The sequence below is a fragment of the Taudactylus pleione genome, unplaced genomic scaffold (assembly GCF_031769625.1).
Source record: "Taudactylus pleione unplaced genomic scaffold, aTauple2 ptg000522l, whole genome shotgun sequence".
In the NCBI taxonomy this organism is placed as follows: Eukaryota; Metazoa; Chordata; class Amphibia; order Anura; family Myobatrachidae; genus Taudactylus; species Taudactylus pleione.
This window is the reverse complement of record NW_028284924.1, coordinates 659,037-677,764: the sequence shown is the minus strand read 5'-3', so window position 1 is coordinate 677,764 and position 18,728 is coordinate 659,037. Positions and strand designations below refer to the sequence as shown.

The following is an 18,728-nucleotide window of genomic DNA, read 5'->3' as shown; positions in this document are numbered from 1 at the left end:
AAAACCTATACAAATTAAAATAAACTTTACTACCATCATACCACCAAAGCAGGTGACCCAGGCATAGTTTATCGTCTTAATACATGCGAGGATAAGAATCGTCTCGTTCTGAACTCATAGGAATGTGACAAAGGAACACGGAGACCCTCAAACCGAAAAACCTGTCCATGGAGAGACGCCCATAAGGACAAAATAATAAAAAAATAAGGAAGACTGTGTGTTTGTGCCCAGACTCTTTCCCTATAGAGTTGAAGTTCACACCATAACGATCTACAGCTAATTGAAACTTATTTTGTGCCACCTGTTTATATGGACATTCATCTAAATATTACATTGTAACAACTATTTTTTATTCCTTTATTTAATAAATAAGTCATTCTTAAAAGACTTACCGGTAAGCTTTGGATTTTTTTTTTTTAAAGAGCATTTGTGTTGTTACCTAGGAGACTGAAAGCCAGTTCAGCTTTTATGCGTCTCTATGGAACTCACCATCCCAGAGTGATGCACGAGGGGAACTGTACTTCTACTTAACATTTAGTCTGTCGGCTTTCAGCAAAGGAATGGGACGGATAACATGCCATAACAAAGTAGATACACCAGAACGGTTTTCGCTATGTTACTTAGTTTCAATTGCAATTGTATTAATGTCCAAAAGTGGTTTTACTTGTTCTTTATTGTTGCAGAGGAGGTCTGAGCAGCATCTGTGTTATTTGGGAGTGAAAGTGATATACAAGTCTGTGGTACTGGTGGGTCACTACGGATTGAGTCTAAGTGCATACTGGTGGTACATATTCTCCTGCGAGCTTGACTGGGGTGGCAGGTGAATCATTAAGATCTCTGGTTTCAGCTGCTGGTTAAAAGTTCTCCTGGGTGAGTGCTCATCAGCTGTATATTTGCAATAAAAAAACAAAAAAAACAAAACAAAAGTAAGGAACCCTCTATCTCTAAGTCCAGGACAAGTTATATGGCGCCTCCGAGCGCCTCCTGGTGGTATAGTCGGTGTCCGGTGAAGGTCTCGGCCTCTCTTGCAGAGGGTGGCAGGACAGTTAGCAGATTGTTAGTCCTGATCGTAGTAGGTCAGAGGGTCTCCTTGCTGCTGCTCAAATATTCCTCCGCCCTCCTATGAGACTCCAGAGCTCGGATCGTATAAATATCCTGCGGGAGTTCCGATTTCTTGCAGAGAATCATCTGCTCCTGGGGGGAGCTACGGAGCACCTGGAAAAGAGGAGACAGTTACATTGCTGCGGGATTTCCACCAGAGAAGAACTGGGCTGCCAATGTACAGTAACAGCACCGGAAAGTGAGAATAGAAGTAAAGAAGAACAGTATTTGAGCCTCTGAAATAGGGACTGGTGTGTTCTACATACAGGAAGCAGAGAAAGGATTTGTCTGTTTCAGTGATATGTAAGCAGTATGGATCTGTAACAGATGTCGCTGCTAACAGTGCTGTTAATTATTGACTTTTGTGGACCCTAAGCTGAAAATGAAGTTTAATATTTTGAAGAGAAGTGTGACCTGTATTAGCCTGGGCTAACAACATCCCTGTTCAAGATTTGCTTACCGCACAGTGACATATTTCCGCGAGAGTTCATTCTGAATCCAGGCTCCCTCACTAGTATCAATATAGAATACAGACTGTTTATATTGCACACTTAGCTTAGTCCGCAGTTATCCCTCTCTGAGAATATATTATAGCAGCTCCCAGTAAGGTGAGGTCATGATTAATTTATCAAGTTAACGGGACTTATGTAATAGGGTGCGACTTGCAACTGCTGACAGAACTCCTGCAAGTCTTTCCGTATTATTAAAGCGCCAATCAATTTAAAAGGCAAAACCAGCTTTTGCCTTTAAAATAATTGGTGCTTTAGACTCGCAGGAGTTCTCGCAATGGCTGCAAGTTGCACTTTATTACATAAACCCCAACATGTGGGAAGATGCCTCATACATAGGGGCTTAAATTAATTTTTTTTTAAAGAATGTTTAGCTCCACTTATAAGTGGTCTGGGGTAGTGGGCTGGAATTTCACAAAAATATGGTACTGGTCATCAAGCAACATCAGATTGATTTTATGGGTTACAAAAAGTTCATAATATAACAAAATATATTTGCTCTGGTTAGTTCCACCCAACCATTAGGTTGGATGAAATGAAAACATAAACATGCAGGAACCCATGTAGAACTGGATGCAAAGGCACATATACTGTATACTAATGTTTTATCCAGGAGCCTATACTACTGTTCCCTCCAGGAGTTAACCAGGCACATATATTAATGTCCTCCTTTGGAGTAAACCAGGAACATATTCTACTGTTCTATCCTTGTGTAACCCAGGCACAGACACTACTGCACTCTCCAGGAATTAACCCAGACACATATACTACTGTTCTCTCCTGGTGTAACCCAGACACATATACTACTGCACTCTCCAGGGATTAACCCAGGCACATATACTACTGTTCTCTCCTGGTGTAACCCAGATACATATACTACTGTTCTCTCCTGGTGTAACCCAGACACATATACTACTGCACTCTCCAGGGATTAACCCAGGCACATATACTACTGTTCTCTCCTGGTGTAACCAAGGCACATATACTACTGTTCTCTCCTGGTGTAACCCAGACACATATACTACTGTTCTCTCCTGGTGTAACCCAGACACATATACTACTGTTCTCTCCTGGATTAAAGCAGGTGCATATACTACTGTTCTCTTCTGGAGTAATCCAGTCATATATACTACTGTTCTCTTCTGGAGTAAAGCAGGCATATATACTACTGCTCCTCTTCTGGAGTAAAGCAGGCATATATACTACTATTCTCTCCTGGAGTAACCCAGGCACATACGTTCTCTCCTGGAGTAATCCTGTCACATATACTACTGTTCTCTTCTGGAGTAAAGCAGGCATATATACTACTGTTCTCTCCTGGAGTAAAGGAAGACCATATGCTACCCTTTCTGCGTTGTATGCATCTTATGTATAAGGCTAATGAAGTAAGATACGCCTTCTGTCGGGGTGCACTTTTCACCTGCAATATAGAGACACAAATTCCGTTCAACTGAGCATGAGCCCCTCAATCTGTCAGAGACAAGTGGAGGGAGATATGTGCCTCAATTTTAATAAGTGAGGGAAAATATGTCTAAATGATTTAGGATATCTGAAAATTTCTGCTTTTGTCAGTCTATTTGGATACAGATGATTATATACTGTATTGTAGAAATATTTTAGGATGAGATGACAGCCATATAAAAGCATATGATATGACAGTGGGAAAATGTTCAAAATTACAGTGATGCTTAGGAGAAAGTATTGAGAAAGAACAAGGTTACGGAGGACTGCACGGTTACACAATCTGGTCTAGTTCTACTGTAGGTGGGTAAGCAGTCCTATGTATGTCCGGTAAAGGAGAAAGTGGTTATTTACAGTCACACAACCCAGGCCAAGGGATGCAGCCACAGTCAATCAGACCCAATCCAAGTGGGATGCAGTTACCAACTTTTAACCAGTTCCAAGCAAGGATGCAGCCACCAACAACCATTTATAGTCAGGAAATCAGCCACCAACAACCATTGCTAGTCAAGAAATCAGCCACCAACAACCATTATTAGTCAGGGAATCAGCCACCAACAAACCATTTATAGTCAAGAAATCAGCCACCAACAACCATTATTAGTCAGGGAATCAGCCACCAACAACCACTATTAGTCAGGGAATCAGCCACCAACAACCATTTATAGTCAGGAAATCGGCCACCAACAACCATTTATAGATAGGGAATCAGTCAACTAGTTCTAACTAAGGACGCAGCCACTAACATCCAGTTATAGGCAGGGAGGCAACCAACAACCATCTAACCCCAAGAGAAAGGCAGACATAAACAGTGAACCAGTTCTAGGCACAGGGCAGTCACGGACTGTCAAACCAATTTTAGTCAGAGAAGCATTCACCAACAACTAGTTCTAGTGAGGGAAGCAGCCACCAACATCTAGTTCAAGTCAAGAAGGCAGCCACCAAAAACTAGTTTTAGTGAGGGAAACAGCCACCAATAACTAGTTCTAGTGAGGGAAGCAGCAACCAACAGCTAGTTCTAGTCAGGAAGGCAGCCACCAAAAACTAGTTCTAGTCAACAAAGCAACCACCAGCAACTAGTTCTAGTCAAGAGAGCAACCACCAACATCTAGCTTAGTCAAGGAAGCAGCTACCAACAACTAGTTCTAGTCAGGGGAGTAGCCACTAACAACTAGTTCTAATCAGGAAGGCAGCCACCAACCAACAGTCAACCAGTTCTATTTAAGGAAACTAACCATAACATTCAACTAGCTTCAGTTAGGAAGGCATCCACTAAAAGTCAAAAACTCTAGGCAGGGAATCAGCCACCAACAGTCAAACACCCCAAGCTTGTATGCAGTCACCAACAGTCAACCAGTTCTCGTTAGGAAAGTAACCATATTCAGTCAACCATCCCCAAACTGAGATGGAGGCAGCCATCAACAGTCATCACCATTTAACCAGTTCTAAGGAGGCAGCCACTGACAACCAATTATCACAAGCTTAGTGGCAGTCACTGAAGTCAACCAACCACAAGTTAAGAGGGAGGCAGCCACCGACAGTGCACCAGTTCTACTCGAGAAGGCAGCCTCCAACAGTCAACCAGTTTCTAGGTAGGTAGGCAGCCACCAACAGTCATCAAGATCCATGCCAAGAGGAAGAGAGCACCCAATAATCAATCATTCATAGGCTAATAGGGAGGCAGCCAACCCACCCCAGAGATGTAACATGTCATATACCCACAAATGTCAGGTAAAAAAAAAAAAGTATAGAAACAAATTAAAAAGATTAGTATTAAGATTAGTATTTGGAGAGACTGAATGAGGGAATAATGTGCATGTAATCTGTTGACTGTAAAACATTTATGGCGGGACAGGGCAGAAATTATGAGTGTAAAAGCTGCGTTGTGACAAGCTATGAAAGCTTCAGCAAGAAAGCAGAAGTGGGGTGAGAACTTCTTATGAAGTTTCAATGCGAAGACAAACGAGCTGGAAGAACCGTAAAAGTTCAGTCGGCAGCCCAGTGGGAACGCTTCTGACAGGGACAGCGATACGGTAATGTGGGTTTGTCCTGAAGCTTTAATCGTGAAAGCACTTCAGCAGGATGAATAAGAGCTTCTAGGACACCTTGTGTTTGGGGACCGGCCAGGAACAACTGTGAAATATTTACAATGGGCTCAGGCAGAATGAGTGCGCAAGTGGAAGAGTGGAATATGGGTGGGAGTGGCTGTGAGCTGCAGGAGGTCAGGAGAGGGTGGCCAGTGGTCACCTGCACAGCCTCAGTTTCCATTGTCTTCTTCAAGATCTGAATATCCTCGGCAGTTGGAGTGTCTGTCTCCATGGAGCAGATCAGGCTGAGAGCAGGTGGAGCATTAAACATGGTGTACTGTGGAGGGTTTGGATTACAGAGAGAAAGAGAGAAATTGTGAGAGAGATCGTAGGGGGACAGGAACATTATACAAAGATGGAATACTAAGCAAACTGTAGGTAGAGGAACCGTATTATACAGGAATTAAAGCTGATTAAACATGTTATTTACGATAAACTCTGTGTGTATAAAGTATTGCTGGTCATTTGATCACACACAATTCTAAAATTAATTCTACTCCCAAGTAACACTTGTAACAAATTTGCAATGTACTTTCTTTGAACTTACAGCAAATTGTCTGTAAATTCCCACCTGTGGGTTTAATCGCGCCATTTCCTCTATCCGATTCCACATTTCTGCTCGCTCTCTCCCTCGAATCTTCCCCCTGGAAGAGAAGAGACTAAGAGTGTGCGCAGTAACTGCGGCGACACTGACAGCCCGTCCTCCGTCAGCGCACCCAGATCCTTCAGACAGAACACTTGGATACTACAACAGGTGACGATGGGATTCATGTTATTTAACAACGCACAAAGCGTCAGGACTGATCTGACATCAAAGTGTGCAAATTCTCTGTGCAACATTTATACCTTTGTAATGATAAACATTGCACCTTCACTATTTCTGGGCCCATGGATACGTGACTATTGAACAATCCAACTTTTTACAAGGAAGCAGTCAGTGTTTGCAAAGTGGACATATTATTTGCTGTTCACTGTCGAAATCTAGCGGTTCATTATTCTTAAAGTGACTGTGCTGATCTGCTAAACTTTGATATTCCCGCCAGTGACCTCTCAGACTGACCCAAACTGCCCCCAACTCCAGCCTGAATTCATTCGCTCAATACACAAACCTCTGTTTCTCCGCCTTATACTGCTGTGTACAGTCATCAAATAACTTCTGATTCATCTCCATGAACAGCTTCAGAGCATTATATATCAGCCCATGTATAGTCCTGTAATATAACACATATTACTGTATATAAATCACCCCATGTATAATCCTGCAATATAACACATTATATTACTGTATATAGATCAGCCCATTTATAGTCCTGTAATATAACACATATTACTGTATATAAATCAGCCCATGTATAATCCTGCAATATAACATTATATTACTGTATATAGATCAGCCCATTTATAGTCCTGTAATAACAAGAGATATGGTAAGAACTTACCTTTGTTATCTCTGTTTCTACGAAGTCCATAGGGTCCACAGGGTTGACCTTGGGGTTATAGCTGGAACAGGATCCATGGGCACCACACAGTTAAGCTTTTAGCTCCCAGGATGCACTTGGGTCCTCCTCTATACCCCGCCCCCGAGCCACAGGCACCTCAGTTGGTAAGCAGCCTAGGCCGGAGGAGAATATGGAACAGAGAGAAGGAAGACTGGAACACACAAGAAACCATACTCACAGCAATAGGAGACGGAAAACCGGTGACCAGCCACACAGCCCATTTGAAGCCAGGTGCGCCCTGTGGACCCTATGGACTTCGTAGAAACAGAGATAACAAAGGTAAGTTCTTACCATATCTCTTGTTTTCTACTTCAGGGTCCATAGGGGGTCCACAGGGTTGACCTTGGGGATGTCCCAAAGCAGTTCAACTAAGGGCGGGGATGCTCCTGTGCTGAAAGGAGCACCCGGCGCCCAAAGGAAGCATCCTGAGAGGCGAAGGTGTCAAACGCATAGAACCTCAAAAACGTTTGAATAGAAGACCAAGTGGCCGCCTTACACAGCTGAACAGCAGAAGCGCCACGTCTAGCAGCCCAAGAGGGACCCACAGAACGAGTGGAATGAGCCTTAACAGAGGCTGGCACAGGTAAACCCTCTTGTGCATAAGCCTCACAAATAACGGAACGAAGCCAACGGGCTAATGTTTGTTTGTTGGCAGGCCAACCCCTCTTGTGAAAACCAAAGAGGATAAACAAGGAATCAGACTTCCTAACCGAAGCCGTCCGGTCTACATAAATTCTAAGCGCCCGGACCACATCTAAGGAAGTCTCACCAGCTGAAAGACCAGGGGACTGAAAAGCTGGCACAACAAGTTCCTGATTAATGTGGAACTTCGAGACCACTTTGGGCAAAAACTCAGGACGAGTGCGGAGCACCGCTCTGTCCTGGTGAAAAATCAGGAAAGGAGGGCGACAGGAAAGCGCCCCCAATTCAGACACCCTCCTGGCCGAAGCAATTGCCAGGAGAAAAACCGTTTTAAATGTCAGCCACTTGAGCTCCACCGCCTCAAGAGGCTCAAACGGAGGACCCTGCAGGACCCGTAGCACCACCGCCAAGTCCCAAGGAGCCACAGGAGGCACAAAGGGAGGCTGGATCCTGAGAACACCCTGGAAAAAGGTGTGAACGTCTGGTAGTATTGCAATCCGCCGTTGAAACCACACGGACAAGGCGGACACATGAACCTTCAGAGATGCAAGGCGTAAGCCGAGATCCAATCCTGACTGAAGAAATTCCAAGATCCTAGAAACTCGGAACACCTGAGGATCATAATGTCTGGACTCACACCACTGAAAGTAAGTGTGCCACACTCTGTGATAAATCCGTGCTGAAGCAGGCTTGCGTGCCCGGAGCATGGTACCAATAACCGAACCGGAGAAGCCCCGAGACCTCAAGATGGCTGTCTCAAGAGCCACGCCGTCAAAGACAGCCGACCCAGATCCGGGTAAAGGCAGGGCCCCTGAGACAACAGGTCCCGACGCTGAGGAAGAAGGTACGGAGCGTCGATGGAGAGGCTCCTGAGATCGGAGTACCAAGGACGTCTGGGCCACGCCGGAGCTACCAGCACGAGCATGCCGCCGTCCTGCTTGAATTTCCGCAGAACCCGAGGAAGCAGGGATAGCGGAGGAAACAGATACGCCAGGTGAAACGTCCATTTCACCGACAGCGCGTCCACCAGACTTGACCCGTAAACGGGCAACTTGTGATTGTGACGGGAGGCCATCAAGTCCAGCTCCGGCAGTCCCCACCTGTCCACGAGTAGCTGAAACACCTCTGGGTGAAGCAACCATTCCCCGGGATGCACGTCGTGACGGCTGAGGAAGTCCGCCTCCCAATTGAGGACTCCGGGGAAGAAGACCACCGAGATCGCCGGAATGTGACCCTCCGCCCAAGTCAGGATACGAGACACCTCCGACATCGCTGCCCGACTGCGAGTTCCGCCTTGGTGGTTGATATACGCCACCGTGGTGGCGTTGTCGGACTGCACCTGTACCGCCCTTCCGTGAAGAGCGGGGCCGGACGACTGCAGGGCCCTGTATACTGCCCGCAGTTCCAGGATGTTGATGGGGAGAAGTGCTTCTTCCGCTGACCAACGACCCTGAAGCGACAAAGAGCCGGTCACTGCCCCCCAACCCCGGAGACTGGCATCCGTCGTGAGCAGGACCCAGTCCGGGATCCAAAATGGGCGCCCCTCGACCAGATGAGCTGTCTGAAGCCACCAAGCCAAAGATTGCCGAACGTCCGGAGACAACACCAGCATCTGAGAGCGGATCCGGTGAGGTAACCCGTTCCATTCTGATAGAATCAGCCCCTGCAGGGGCCGGGAATGGAACTGGGCAAATTCCACCATGTTGAATGTCGACACCATGGACCCCAGAACTCTCATAGCCGAATGGACCGACAGGCGGCAACGGCTCAGGCAACTGTGTATCCGCAGCTGTAGGGAGGCGACCTTCTCCGGAGTCAGGAAGATCCTTTGCTGACGCGAATCCAGCAGGGTTCCCAAATGAACCATCCGCTGAGATGGAATCAGGGAGGACTTTTTCCAATTTATCAACCACCCGTGTGCTTGCAGGCAAGCGATCGTCAGGTGGAGATGTTGAAGCAGTACCTCTGGGGAGCTCGCCAGCAACAGGAGGTCGTCCAGATACGGCAGCAGCCGTACATTCTGGTTCCGAAGATGTGCGGCCATGACCGCCATAATCTTCGTGAACACCCTCGGTGCCGTGGAGAGACCAAAGGGTAGCGCCCGGAACTGATAGTGGTGTTGAAGGATAGCGAACCTCAGATACCGCTGGTGTGAAGATGCTATCGGAACATGGAGGTAGGCGTCCTGGATGTCCAGGGACACCATGTAATCCCCCGGTTCCATCGCCAGAATGATGGAACGTAACGTTTCCATCCTGAACTTGGGAACTCTGAGGAATCTGTTCAGAGACTTCAAGTTGAGGATAGGGCGATGAGAACCATTGGGTTTCTGCACCAGAAACAGAGACGAATAATACCCCGTCCCTCGTTGTGATAGAGAAACGGGAACAATGACCCCTGCTTTCAGCAAGGACTCTATAGCCTCCTGAACCTGTAACGCCTTGGTCCTGTCCTGAGAAGGACTTGTGCAGAAAAACTGGTGGGGTGGTCTGTGCCGAAAAGACAGGGCGTACCCCTGGGAGACCACTTCTCGAACCCAGGCATCCGTGGTGGTATTGTGCCAGCACTGGGCAAATAGAAGAAGTCGGCCTCCCACTCTGAGGACCCCCAGAGGGAGGCCCGTCCCATCAGGCCGCAGGTTTATCTTCCTGCTTGGAAGAAGAGCGCCGAGCACTCCAGACTTGCTTCTTGGGTTTAGAGGCAGTCTTACTCGCAGACTGTCTCGGGAAGGACTGACCTTTCGCCTTACCCTGAACCCGAAAGGAACGAAAAGCCGAACTCCGAACCTTAGCAGGCAGTGCCGCCGAAGGGAGGAAGGCCGACTTGGATTTAGCCAGGGTGTCCACTATTTTGTCCAAGTCCGGACCAAATAGTAATTCACCATTGAAAGGTAAGGCCTCCAGACCCTTCTTTGAATCAGAGTCCGCTCTCCTGGACCGCAACCACAAGGATCGGCGGCCAGACACCGCTGCAGCCGATACCCGCGAGGTCAGCAGACTAGCATCTAAAGAAGCTTCACCAATGTAAGAAGCAGCGTCCCTCATTTGTCCCAACAACGCCCGCTGGACATCCGGAGCGTCGTCTGGGAAGGTATCTTCCAATGCATTGGCCCACCCCTCAATGGCCTTGGCCACCCAGGAGATGGCCATGGACGGTCGGGCCACCGCCCCGGAGAGGGAGTAAATAGACTTTAAGCAAGTCTCAACTTTCCTGTCCGTGGGATCCTTCAGCGAGGATATCGACGGTAATGGTAAGGTGGCGCCCCGAGTTAAACGGGTGACATGGGAATCCACCGCCGGTGGAGTTTCCCATTTTTTACAATGTGCCTCAGGGAAGGGGTAATTAGAAGCCAACCGCTTCTGAGGAAGGAATCTCTTACTGGGCGCCTGCCAAGCTACCGCCATATGATCCGTCAACTGATCCGACAGGGGAAACACCGCAGAAGCCACCTTAGTCTTTTTGAAACTAGGAAACTTCGACTTAGGAACCGGTGCCTCATTAACTATAAGAAGAATAGCTCGCACCGCCCTAACTAGTGCTCGCACATTAATGGACGACTTGGTATCCATTTCCTGGACCGAGGCGTCCGAGTCAGTGTCATCAGGGACCTCCCCATCATCTGAGGAACCCTCTGAGTCCGATACCTGATCAGCCCGTGTCATGAGTGGGCGTTTAGAAATCCTAGAAGGCATGTCAGTCTGCAACATTGACTGAAAAGCCGAGGAAGCGGCCGCCAAATTTTGCACGGAGTTGGAGAGCACATCCACCCATGGTGGAGGCGTCGCCATAGGGGCCTGAAAAGGTACCACAGGCTGTTGCGGCACAGGGGAAGCCTGTATATACATAGGCAACCCCGCATAGGGACCAACTGATTGAGACCCAGGAGGACTCCGCAATAACTGCGGGACACCCGGGGAATGGGGGATGGTCGGCTGGGGCACCGCCCTAGTAGGGAGAGCAGTCGGGACCGACAGACGGTCCGCAATAGACACCAGCACTTGAGAAAACATCGCCCACGGTGGTTCCTGCGCCAGAGAAGGTCTGGATGGGCCAGGAGCCACCTGGCATCGACTACACAGGCCATCCTGTGACAAATCCTCCCTATCTACTCCTGCAGAACAGCGTCCGCAGGAGGCCAACACCGGAGCCACTGAGCGCTCAACCTCCTCGTCTGACATGACAGAATATATTATATATCTGGCACCAGGGTAGAAGTAAAACGCACTCACCGGTGTGCTGAACAACAGCCCACAATATGGCACTGAGTAGCACACAACTGTATGTGACGGACCTCACAAATACGTGATCTATATAAGTGAGGTCAGTAGAAACGCCCCTCCCCCACACACCTGTAGGGCCCGTAGGAGAAGTAAAGGGATAGGTATAAGCTGACAGTAAGCGGAAAATAAGCACAGACAGGCAGCACTAGCAAAAGTCACATACCATGCAGGAAGATATACTCACTGCACCTTTACACTACAATCAACCTGCCCAGATTCAGTGTCTGGGAGGGCTATAGTGCTGTGTACGCTGTCCTTAATCAGGGGAGAGGTACACAGGGGGACCGGTCCGCGTGCTCCCTGAGATCTGCGCTGCCACTGGGAAAATGGCCGCTGGAGACCTCAGAGGAGGAGTGGCCGAGTGAACTGCAGCTCAGGGACGCTAGACATGCAGGCTGAAAAGCGCGCTGAGCTGAGGGGAGGAGCCGCTGAACAGGGAAGGCTTCCTCCCCTGGCTGGCCATTAACCCCAGGGATGCTGGCTTTCCGCTTGCTGGTTATCCCTGGTGGTCTAGTGGTCCCACGGGTTATGGGGGGGGCCCGCCGCCATTGCCAGCAGCCTCCGGTCTGTCCCCAGGACCGGAGGCTAAAGGACTGCATTTAAGGTATTCCGCGCGCCGCTGCTAGCCAGCGACGTGCGGCTTACCTGAATCCGCCGCGACTCCGGCAGCAGTCCTGGGAGGTAGACAGAGTCCGGCTAGTACGGACTCTGTCCTCCCGCCGCGATCCCCAGATCAGTACTGGCGTCGCGGCGCCAGTCGGGGATCAGAGCGGCAGCGTGGGCGTCTGTACAGACAGCCCTTCGCTGCCGTCTGTAGTAAAAAGAGAAACTAAAATAAATAAAATCTATTAGAAAAATAAAAAGCTTCTGGGGGCTGCTCCTGCAGCCCCCCTGCGCGGTGACCGAGTCCGGCCGGGCACCAGCTTACACTGAGGTGCCTGTGGCTCGGGGGCAGGGTATAGAGGAGGACCCAAGTGCATCCTGGGAGCTAAAAGCTTAACTGTGTGGTGCCCATGGATCCTGTTCCAGCTATAACCCCAAGGTCAACCCTGTGGACCCCCTATGGACCCTGAAGTAGAAATAACACATATTACTGTATATAAATCAGCCCACGTATAATCCTGCAATACAACACATTATATTACTGTATATAGATCAGCCCATTTATAGTCCTGTAATATAACACATATTACTGTATATAAATCACCCCATGTATAATCCTGCAATATAATATATTATATTACTGTATATAAATCAGCCCATTTATAGTCCTGTAATATAACACATATTACTGTATATAAATCAGACCATGTATAATCCTGCAATATAACATTATATTACTGTATATAGATCAGCCCATGTATAGTCCTGTAATATAACATTATATTACTGTATATAGATCAGCCCATGTATAATCCTGTAATATAACACATTTTACTGTATATAGATCAGCCCATTTATAGTCATGTAATATAACACATATTACTGTAGCGTTCCAGCTAGGCTGTTTTAGCAGGGTGCGGCACCCTGCCCTCCTTCTGGAGGACAAAAAGCACCTTGCCCTCCGAAGGAGGGCAAAAAGCACCCTGCCCTCACAGGCTGCGGGTGCAGTCTTCACCCGCGGGACGCAGTGTCCCGCGGGTGGAGAAATGTGCGGTGACCCGGTCACCGCCGGAGAATAGACGCCGGGCGCATGCGCCCGGCATCTATTCTCCCTGTTTGCAGCGCTTGGGGTCTGCCTGGCATGTCCGTAAGTGCCGGGCACGCCCCCAAGTATGATGAAAAAGGGGACGCGTCTTATAGACACGCCCCCTTTTATGGCCACGCCCCCTTTTCACCCGCGCGCACAAAGTTGCCCTCTCTAGCTCCGGCACCCTGCCTGCCGCCGGAGCTAGAGTGAACACTATTACTGTATATAAATCATCCCATTTATAGTCCTGTAATATAACACATATTATTGTATATAAATCAGACCATGTATAATCCTGCAATATAACACATTATATTACTGTATATAGATCAGCCCATGTATAATCCTGCAATATAACACATATTACTGTATATAAATCAGCCCATGTATAATCCTGTAATATAACACATATTACTGTATATAGATCAGCCCATTTATAGTCCTGTAATATAACACATATTACTGTATATAAATCAGCCCATGTATAATCCTGTAATATAACACATATTACTGTATATAGATCAGCCCATGTATAATCCTGCAATATAACACATTATATTACTGTATATAGATCAGCCCATTTATAGTCCTGTAATATAACACATATTACTGTATTTAAATCAGCCCATGTATAATCCTGTAATATAACACATATTACTGTATATAGATCAGCCCATTTATAGTCATGTAATATAACACATATTATTGTATATAAATCAGCCCATGTATAATCCTGTAATATAACACATATTACTGTATATAGATCAGCCCATTTATAGTCATGTAATATAACACATATTATTGTATATAAATCAGCCCATGTATAATCCTGTAATATAACACATATTACTGTATATAGATCAGCCCATGTATAATCCTGCAATATAACACATTATATTACTGTATATAAATCAGCCCATGTATAATCCTGTAATATAACACATATTACTGTATATAGATCAGCCCATGTATAGTCCTGCAATAAGGAGACTTATGTCTTACCTGGTTAAGTCCTTTTCATTGAACTCCATAGGGGACACGGGACTACCCTGGGTATAGGGCAATGCAGTAGGAAGGACTGGGCACCAAACACAAAGTCCTTGACTTCCCAGGCAACCCAGCCTCCTTCTCCCTTATACCCCGCCCCCAGCCAGGCCAGCTAAGTTAGCAAGCCTAAGGCAGGAGCGAGAAAGGAAAAGGAAGACTGGCACACCCACTTATCTAAATACACCGGAGAGATGGACAGGGGAACCAGAACAGAACAAATCCCAGAAAGCCAGGTGCGTCAGGGTGGGTGCTCTGTGTCCCCTATGGAGTTCGAAAAAAAGGACTTAACCAGGTAAGATATAAGTCTCCTTTTCTTCTTCAAGTCCCACAGGGTACATAGGGACTACGCTGGGACGTCCCAAAGCGATTCTCCCAAGGGAGGGGACGCTCCTGAGCTGCACTGAAAACATGCTGCCAAAAAGCCGAGGTCCGCGGAGGCGGCACAGGAATTTAGGTGGAAAAACATGTAGAAAGAAAACCACGTCGCCGCCCTACAAAGCTGCTCTGCCAAGACACCCTGGCGAGCTGCCTAAAGAGTACCTACTGACCCAGCGGTATGAGAAGTGTCAACAGTCGCTGTATGGAGGTTTGCCACCACAAATATGTGGCAGATGGTCCAAAGAAGCCAGCGGGACAAATACTTTGCAACTGGCCAGCCCGTCTGGGAAACCCATAGAGTACGAAAAAGGGGATCAGACGTATTGAGATCCTCAGTGTGGTCCATCTAGATTCGGAAGGCCCTCACCACATTCAGAGGCCACCTCCGGCGAAGAATCAGGAGACTGAAACGCCGGAACCACAATCTCCTGGTTGATGTGGAACCGAGAAACAACCTTTGGAATGGTAGCCAAACCACCCAGGTGAATGACCAGAAACAGAGAGCAACAAAACAGTGCGCTCATGTCAGACCCTCTCCGAGCCGTTGCATTGGCCATAAGGCATAGAGCCTTCCACGTAAGCCATCAAAAGGCCACCGACTCAAAAGGCTCGAAGGGAGGAGACTGAAGAGCCCTCAGCCCGAAGTACAAGTCCCAAGGAGCCACCCAAGGAACAAAGGGGGGCTGCACATGGAGGACTCCATGAAGGAAAGTCATAATGTCAGGCAACAAAGCAATCCATCTCTGAAAGAGTACAGAGAGGACGAACACCTGAACCTCAATGGACATAAGGCAAAAACCCCAATCCAGTCCCACCTGCAGGAAAGGGAGAACACCCAGGGAAGACGAAAAGACCCAGGGTCAAGGCCCCTGATGAAAAATCAAGATAAAGAACTCTTTCAAACCCAGTGATAAATCCTAGGTGAAACGGATTTGTGGGCATGGGGCATGATATGAATGACCGACCTGAAAAACCCCTGGCCCTTGGGATGGATGTCTCAAGAGTCACCCCGGGCCCAAATCGGATGGAAGCACAAGCCCTGAGACAGAAGATCCGGCTGCAGTCGAAGAGGCAGAGAGAGACCCTGAAGAGCCGCGCAAGGTCTCCGTGGCCAAACGTAAGCCACGAGGATTACTGTGCTATGAGGAGCACGGGTGTCACCTTCCCGAGTAAATCTGCAGAGAACATGCAGAATGAGCGAGATCAGTGGAAATATACACATAAGTCGAAAGAGAAAAATTGTTGGCAGTCCTCAGCCCCCCACCCGCGCAGGCTTGCGGCGGTGGTGAGAAGGATCTAAACTTGAGTCCAAAAGGGGGAGCCCTAGTCCAAGTGGGACACCAAGAGCTCCACAAGGTGAGAGAGTATGATGGGATGCGACCTGATGAGGAGATAGAAACCGTTCCAACAGGTCAGAACTTTCCACTGAAGTGGACTGGAGTGAAACAAAGCCAGAGGGCTCTTCTAGCTGCGCCAGAGGAAGCTGCCACCTTAGAGTTAGGATACTAGTGTCACCACAAGGGACAATAACTGGTTACTGGGAGTGCCAGAGCAGAGGCCCTCTTTTAGGGCGTCTGTCCACTGCCGATGGCCCTAGCCACCCAAGCGGGAGCCAAAGCCGGACATGCGATGGCACCTTCATGGGAATAAAAAAAAAAAAACTTTAGGCAAGGTTTCCAACTTCTAATCCGCCAATTTCTGGGAGACCTGACCACAGGAATGGTGTAACCCTCCGCTGAGAGGTCCTCAAGCCGTACTGACTTAGTTGGGAATTCACAGAAAACCACTTCTGCTGCTTGAAAAACTGGACTACTAGAGACAAAGATTCCTCCAGGAGAGCGGAAGTCCCCACATCTGAAATAACGGACCTGGGGAAACCATTCCGAGACATAAGCAGACCAAAGGGAAATGCTTGTCCGTCTGGACCATCCATGTTAGTCCTTATCCAGCAGCTGCCAGAAGGTGGGGGACACCTGTGCCCAACCCTGAATTGACTAGGAGGGAACTAATCCATAGCAGGTCTCTGAAACTGGTGACTTCAGATTAGACTGCAGAAGGGTGGGCCAGCGGCAGGGTGGGCCCCCGTCGGGAGGGAGGGGGGAAAGATAACGGACCCGACTCTCACGTGGGAAGTTAAACGGTTAAGCAGCTGTAACCTTACCTGTGACAGGGAGATTGCCCAAGCCAGCTCCTGGTTGGAGACTGTGAATGGAACCTCTCGCTGCGCATCCGTGCAGTACCAGATACAGAGACTAGCCTTGACTGGGTCCTGCGGGGAGAGACCAACAGACATGTGCGTAACACAGGAGCTCCTACCTCCTTGGTCACCTCCACAGGTGTCCTGCTCTTGGAGGACATATTAGAATCCAAGGCAATCCCCACACACGAAACTGTAGCAACAGATGTGTGCAACAAGGGGAAAGTGCAATGAATGTAATGTCCTGCCATCGATAATAAGCGGACGTAAATATAGGGAGGCACAATGAAGCCCCTCACCCTAGTAACACCGGCTAACTGCCATGGTACACAGAGAGAAAAGAAAACACTTTTCAATTACAAACAAGCACACAGTACATTCAATACAATAAATACATATAATAGGCAGAGCACAGTCCAAGCCCTAGTCGGCTGGAAGGAAATTAACTGTATAACCTGTCTTTAGGAGTGAGGAATACAGGAAGACATGAGCCCAGCTCTCCGGAAACTAGCTGTAGCTGGCTGCAATAAAATGGCCGCTCAGCTTCTCTATGGGAGGGAGAGAAGGAGGATAATAAACCCACTGGCGGGAATCCTCCATGCGGGAACCTGTCAGGCGCCGGGGGAGAAGCTAACGGGGAGAGCCTACCTCCCCCTTCTGACAAGGATCCGCCAGTACAGTGGCCGCAACTATAATAGTGGTCCCATTACCTGTGCCTGGTGGTCCAGCGGGATTGAGGGCAGCCCGGCCACCCGCTAGTCAGAGACCCGCTGGCGGTCTCCTTCGCCAGCGGGTGAAGCCGCCCCAATGCCTTGGCATCCGGCTGCTGCAGGGGTCCTCTGTGCCTTTGGGGTACCTAGCCGAGGTCACTGACCCGGTTGCCGGCGCCGGGAGTGGTGGAGCGGCAGTGCTGAACGTCCTCTCTGCGCTGTCCACTCAAAGTAAAATAAAAAAAACAAGGACTGGTGACCAGTCCTTCCTTCTGCACAGCCTATACCCAGCGTAGTAGTCCCTTTGTCCCCTATGGAACGTGAAGAAGAAATAACACATTATATTATATACATACATAGCATCCCATGTATGACCCTGCAATAGAACACATAGACCAGCTTATGTATAGTCCCCGCAAAAAGACATTTATATAATAATGTGCTATGAACTGCCAAGTCTCAGTCAAGTAAGTTGTGGCGCGCACCCCATGTTGTCTAGAGGGACTCTGACAGGTCCTGAACTACTAGTATAATATTATATACATCCAGGGCCGTAGACAGCCTGGCCGGGCCCGGGTAAAGGAGGGGTCGTGGCTCAATAGCGGCAAGCGTGGCCACACCCCCTTGAAAAAAAAAGATATTTTCAGCGCCGCATAGTGGCGGTGCGCGCCGGTGAGGGGGGCGCTGTAAGCCCCCCAGCCACAGCTCCCCCCCCCACAGCCATAGGATACCGCTCTGGCTGCTGCAGCAGCCGCGAGCAGTCTCACACTGCAGCCCAGCACAAGCTGTGTGCTTAGCTGCTGTGTGGGAAGGGGGGGGGGGGGGGGCGACGCCGGACCAGGGACCCACCGGGCCCCTCTAGCAAGCCCGGGCAAACTGTACCCGCTCCAACCCCCCCTTTGGCCCCATGTATACATCAATCCATGCTTTGTCCTTCAATAGAACACACATGTATAAAAGTAAACCAACCTCCTCCGTTTACAGGAACATTTTCAAGTTCTATTCTCCACCATAAAATACAAGACTACCGATCTGCGTCTCCAAATGTTATGGGTGAACAAAATGGCTGCCAAGGAGCCATACTTGTATTTGCTCTTTAAGTATGTGACAGCATTTAGAAGCTTATA

At 48.5% G+C, this 18,728-nt stretch overlaps 1 protein-coding gene across 7 annotated transcripts in view; it reads right to left on the bottom strand.

Moving 5' to 3' along the window:
• Positions 1–343: 343 nt before the first annotated feature.
• PPP2R5D (protein phosphatase 2 regulatory subunit B'delta) overlaps positions 344–18,728 on the bottom strand; it is a 58,398-nt gene continuing 40,013 nt past the window's right edge. For 4 of the 7 annotated variants that reach the window (XM_088450696.1, XM_088450702.1, XM_088450700.1 and 1 more), the window contains exons 13-16: positions 6,268–6,369; positions 5,706–5,802; positions 5,319–5,435; positions 344–1,215 (exon numbers count right to left, since the gene is read on the bottom strand). In XM_088450696.1, the coding sequence (XP_088306822.1) occupies positions 1,078–1,215; positions 5,319–5,435; positions 5,706–5,802; positions 6,268–6,369 (454 nt within the window). In that variant the 3' untranslated portion in view covers positions 344–1,077. The remainder of the gene's footprint in view (positions 1,216–5,318; positions 5,436–5,705; positions 5,803–6,267; positions 6,370–18,728) is intronic. The other 3 variants (XM_088450697.1, XM_088450699.1, XM_088450698.1) reach the window with 3 other exon arrangements.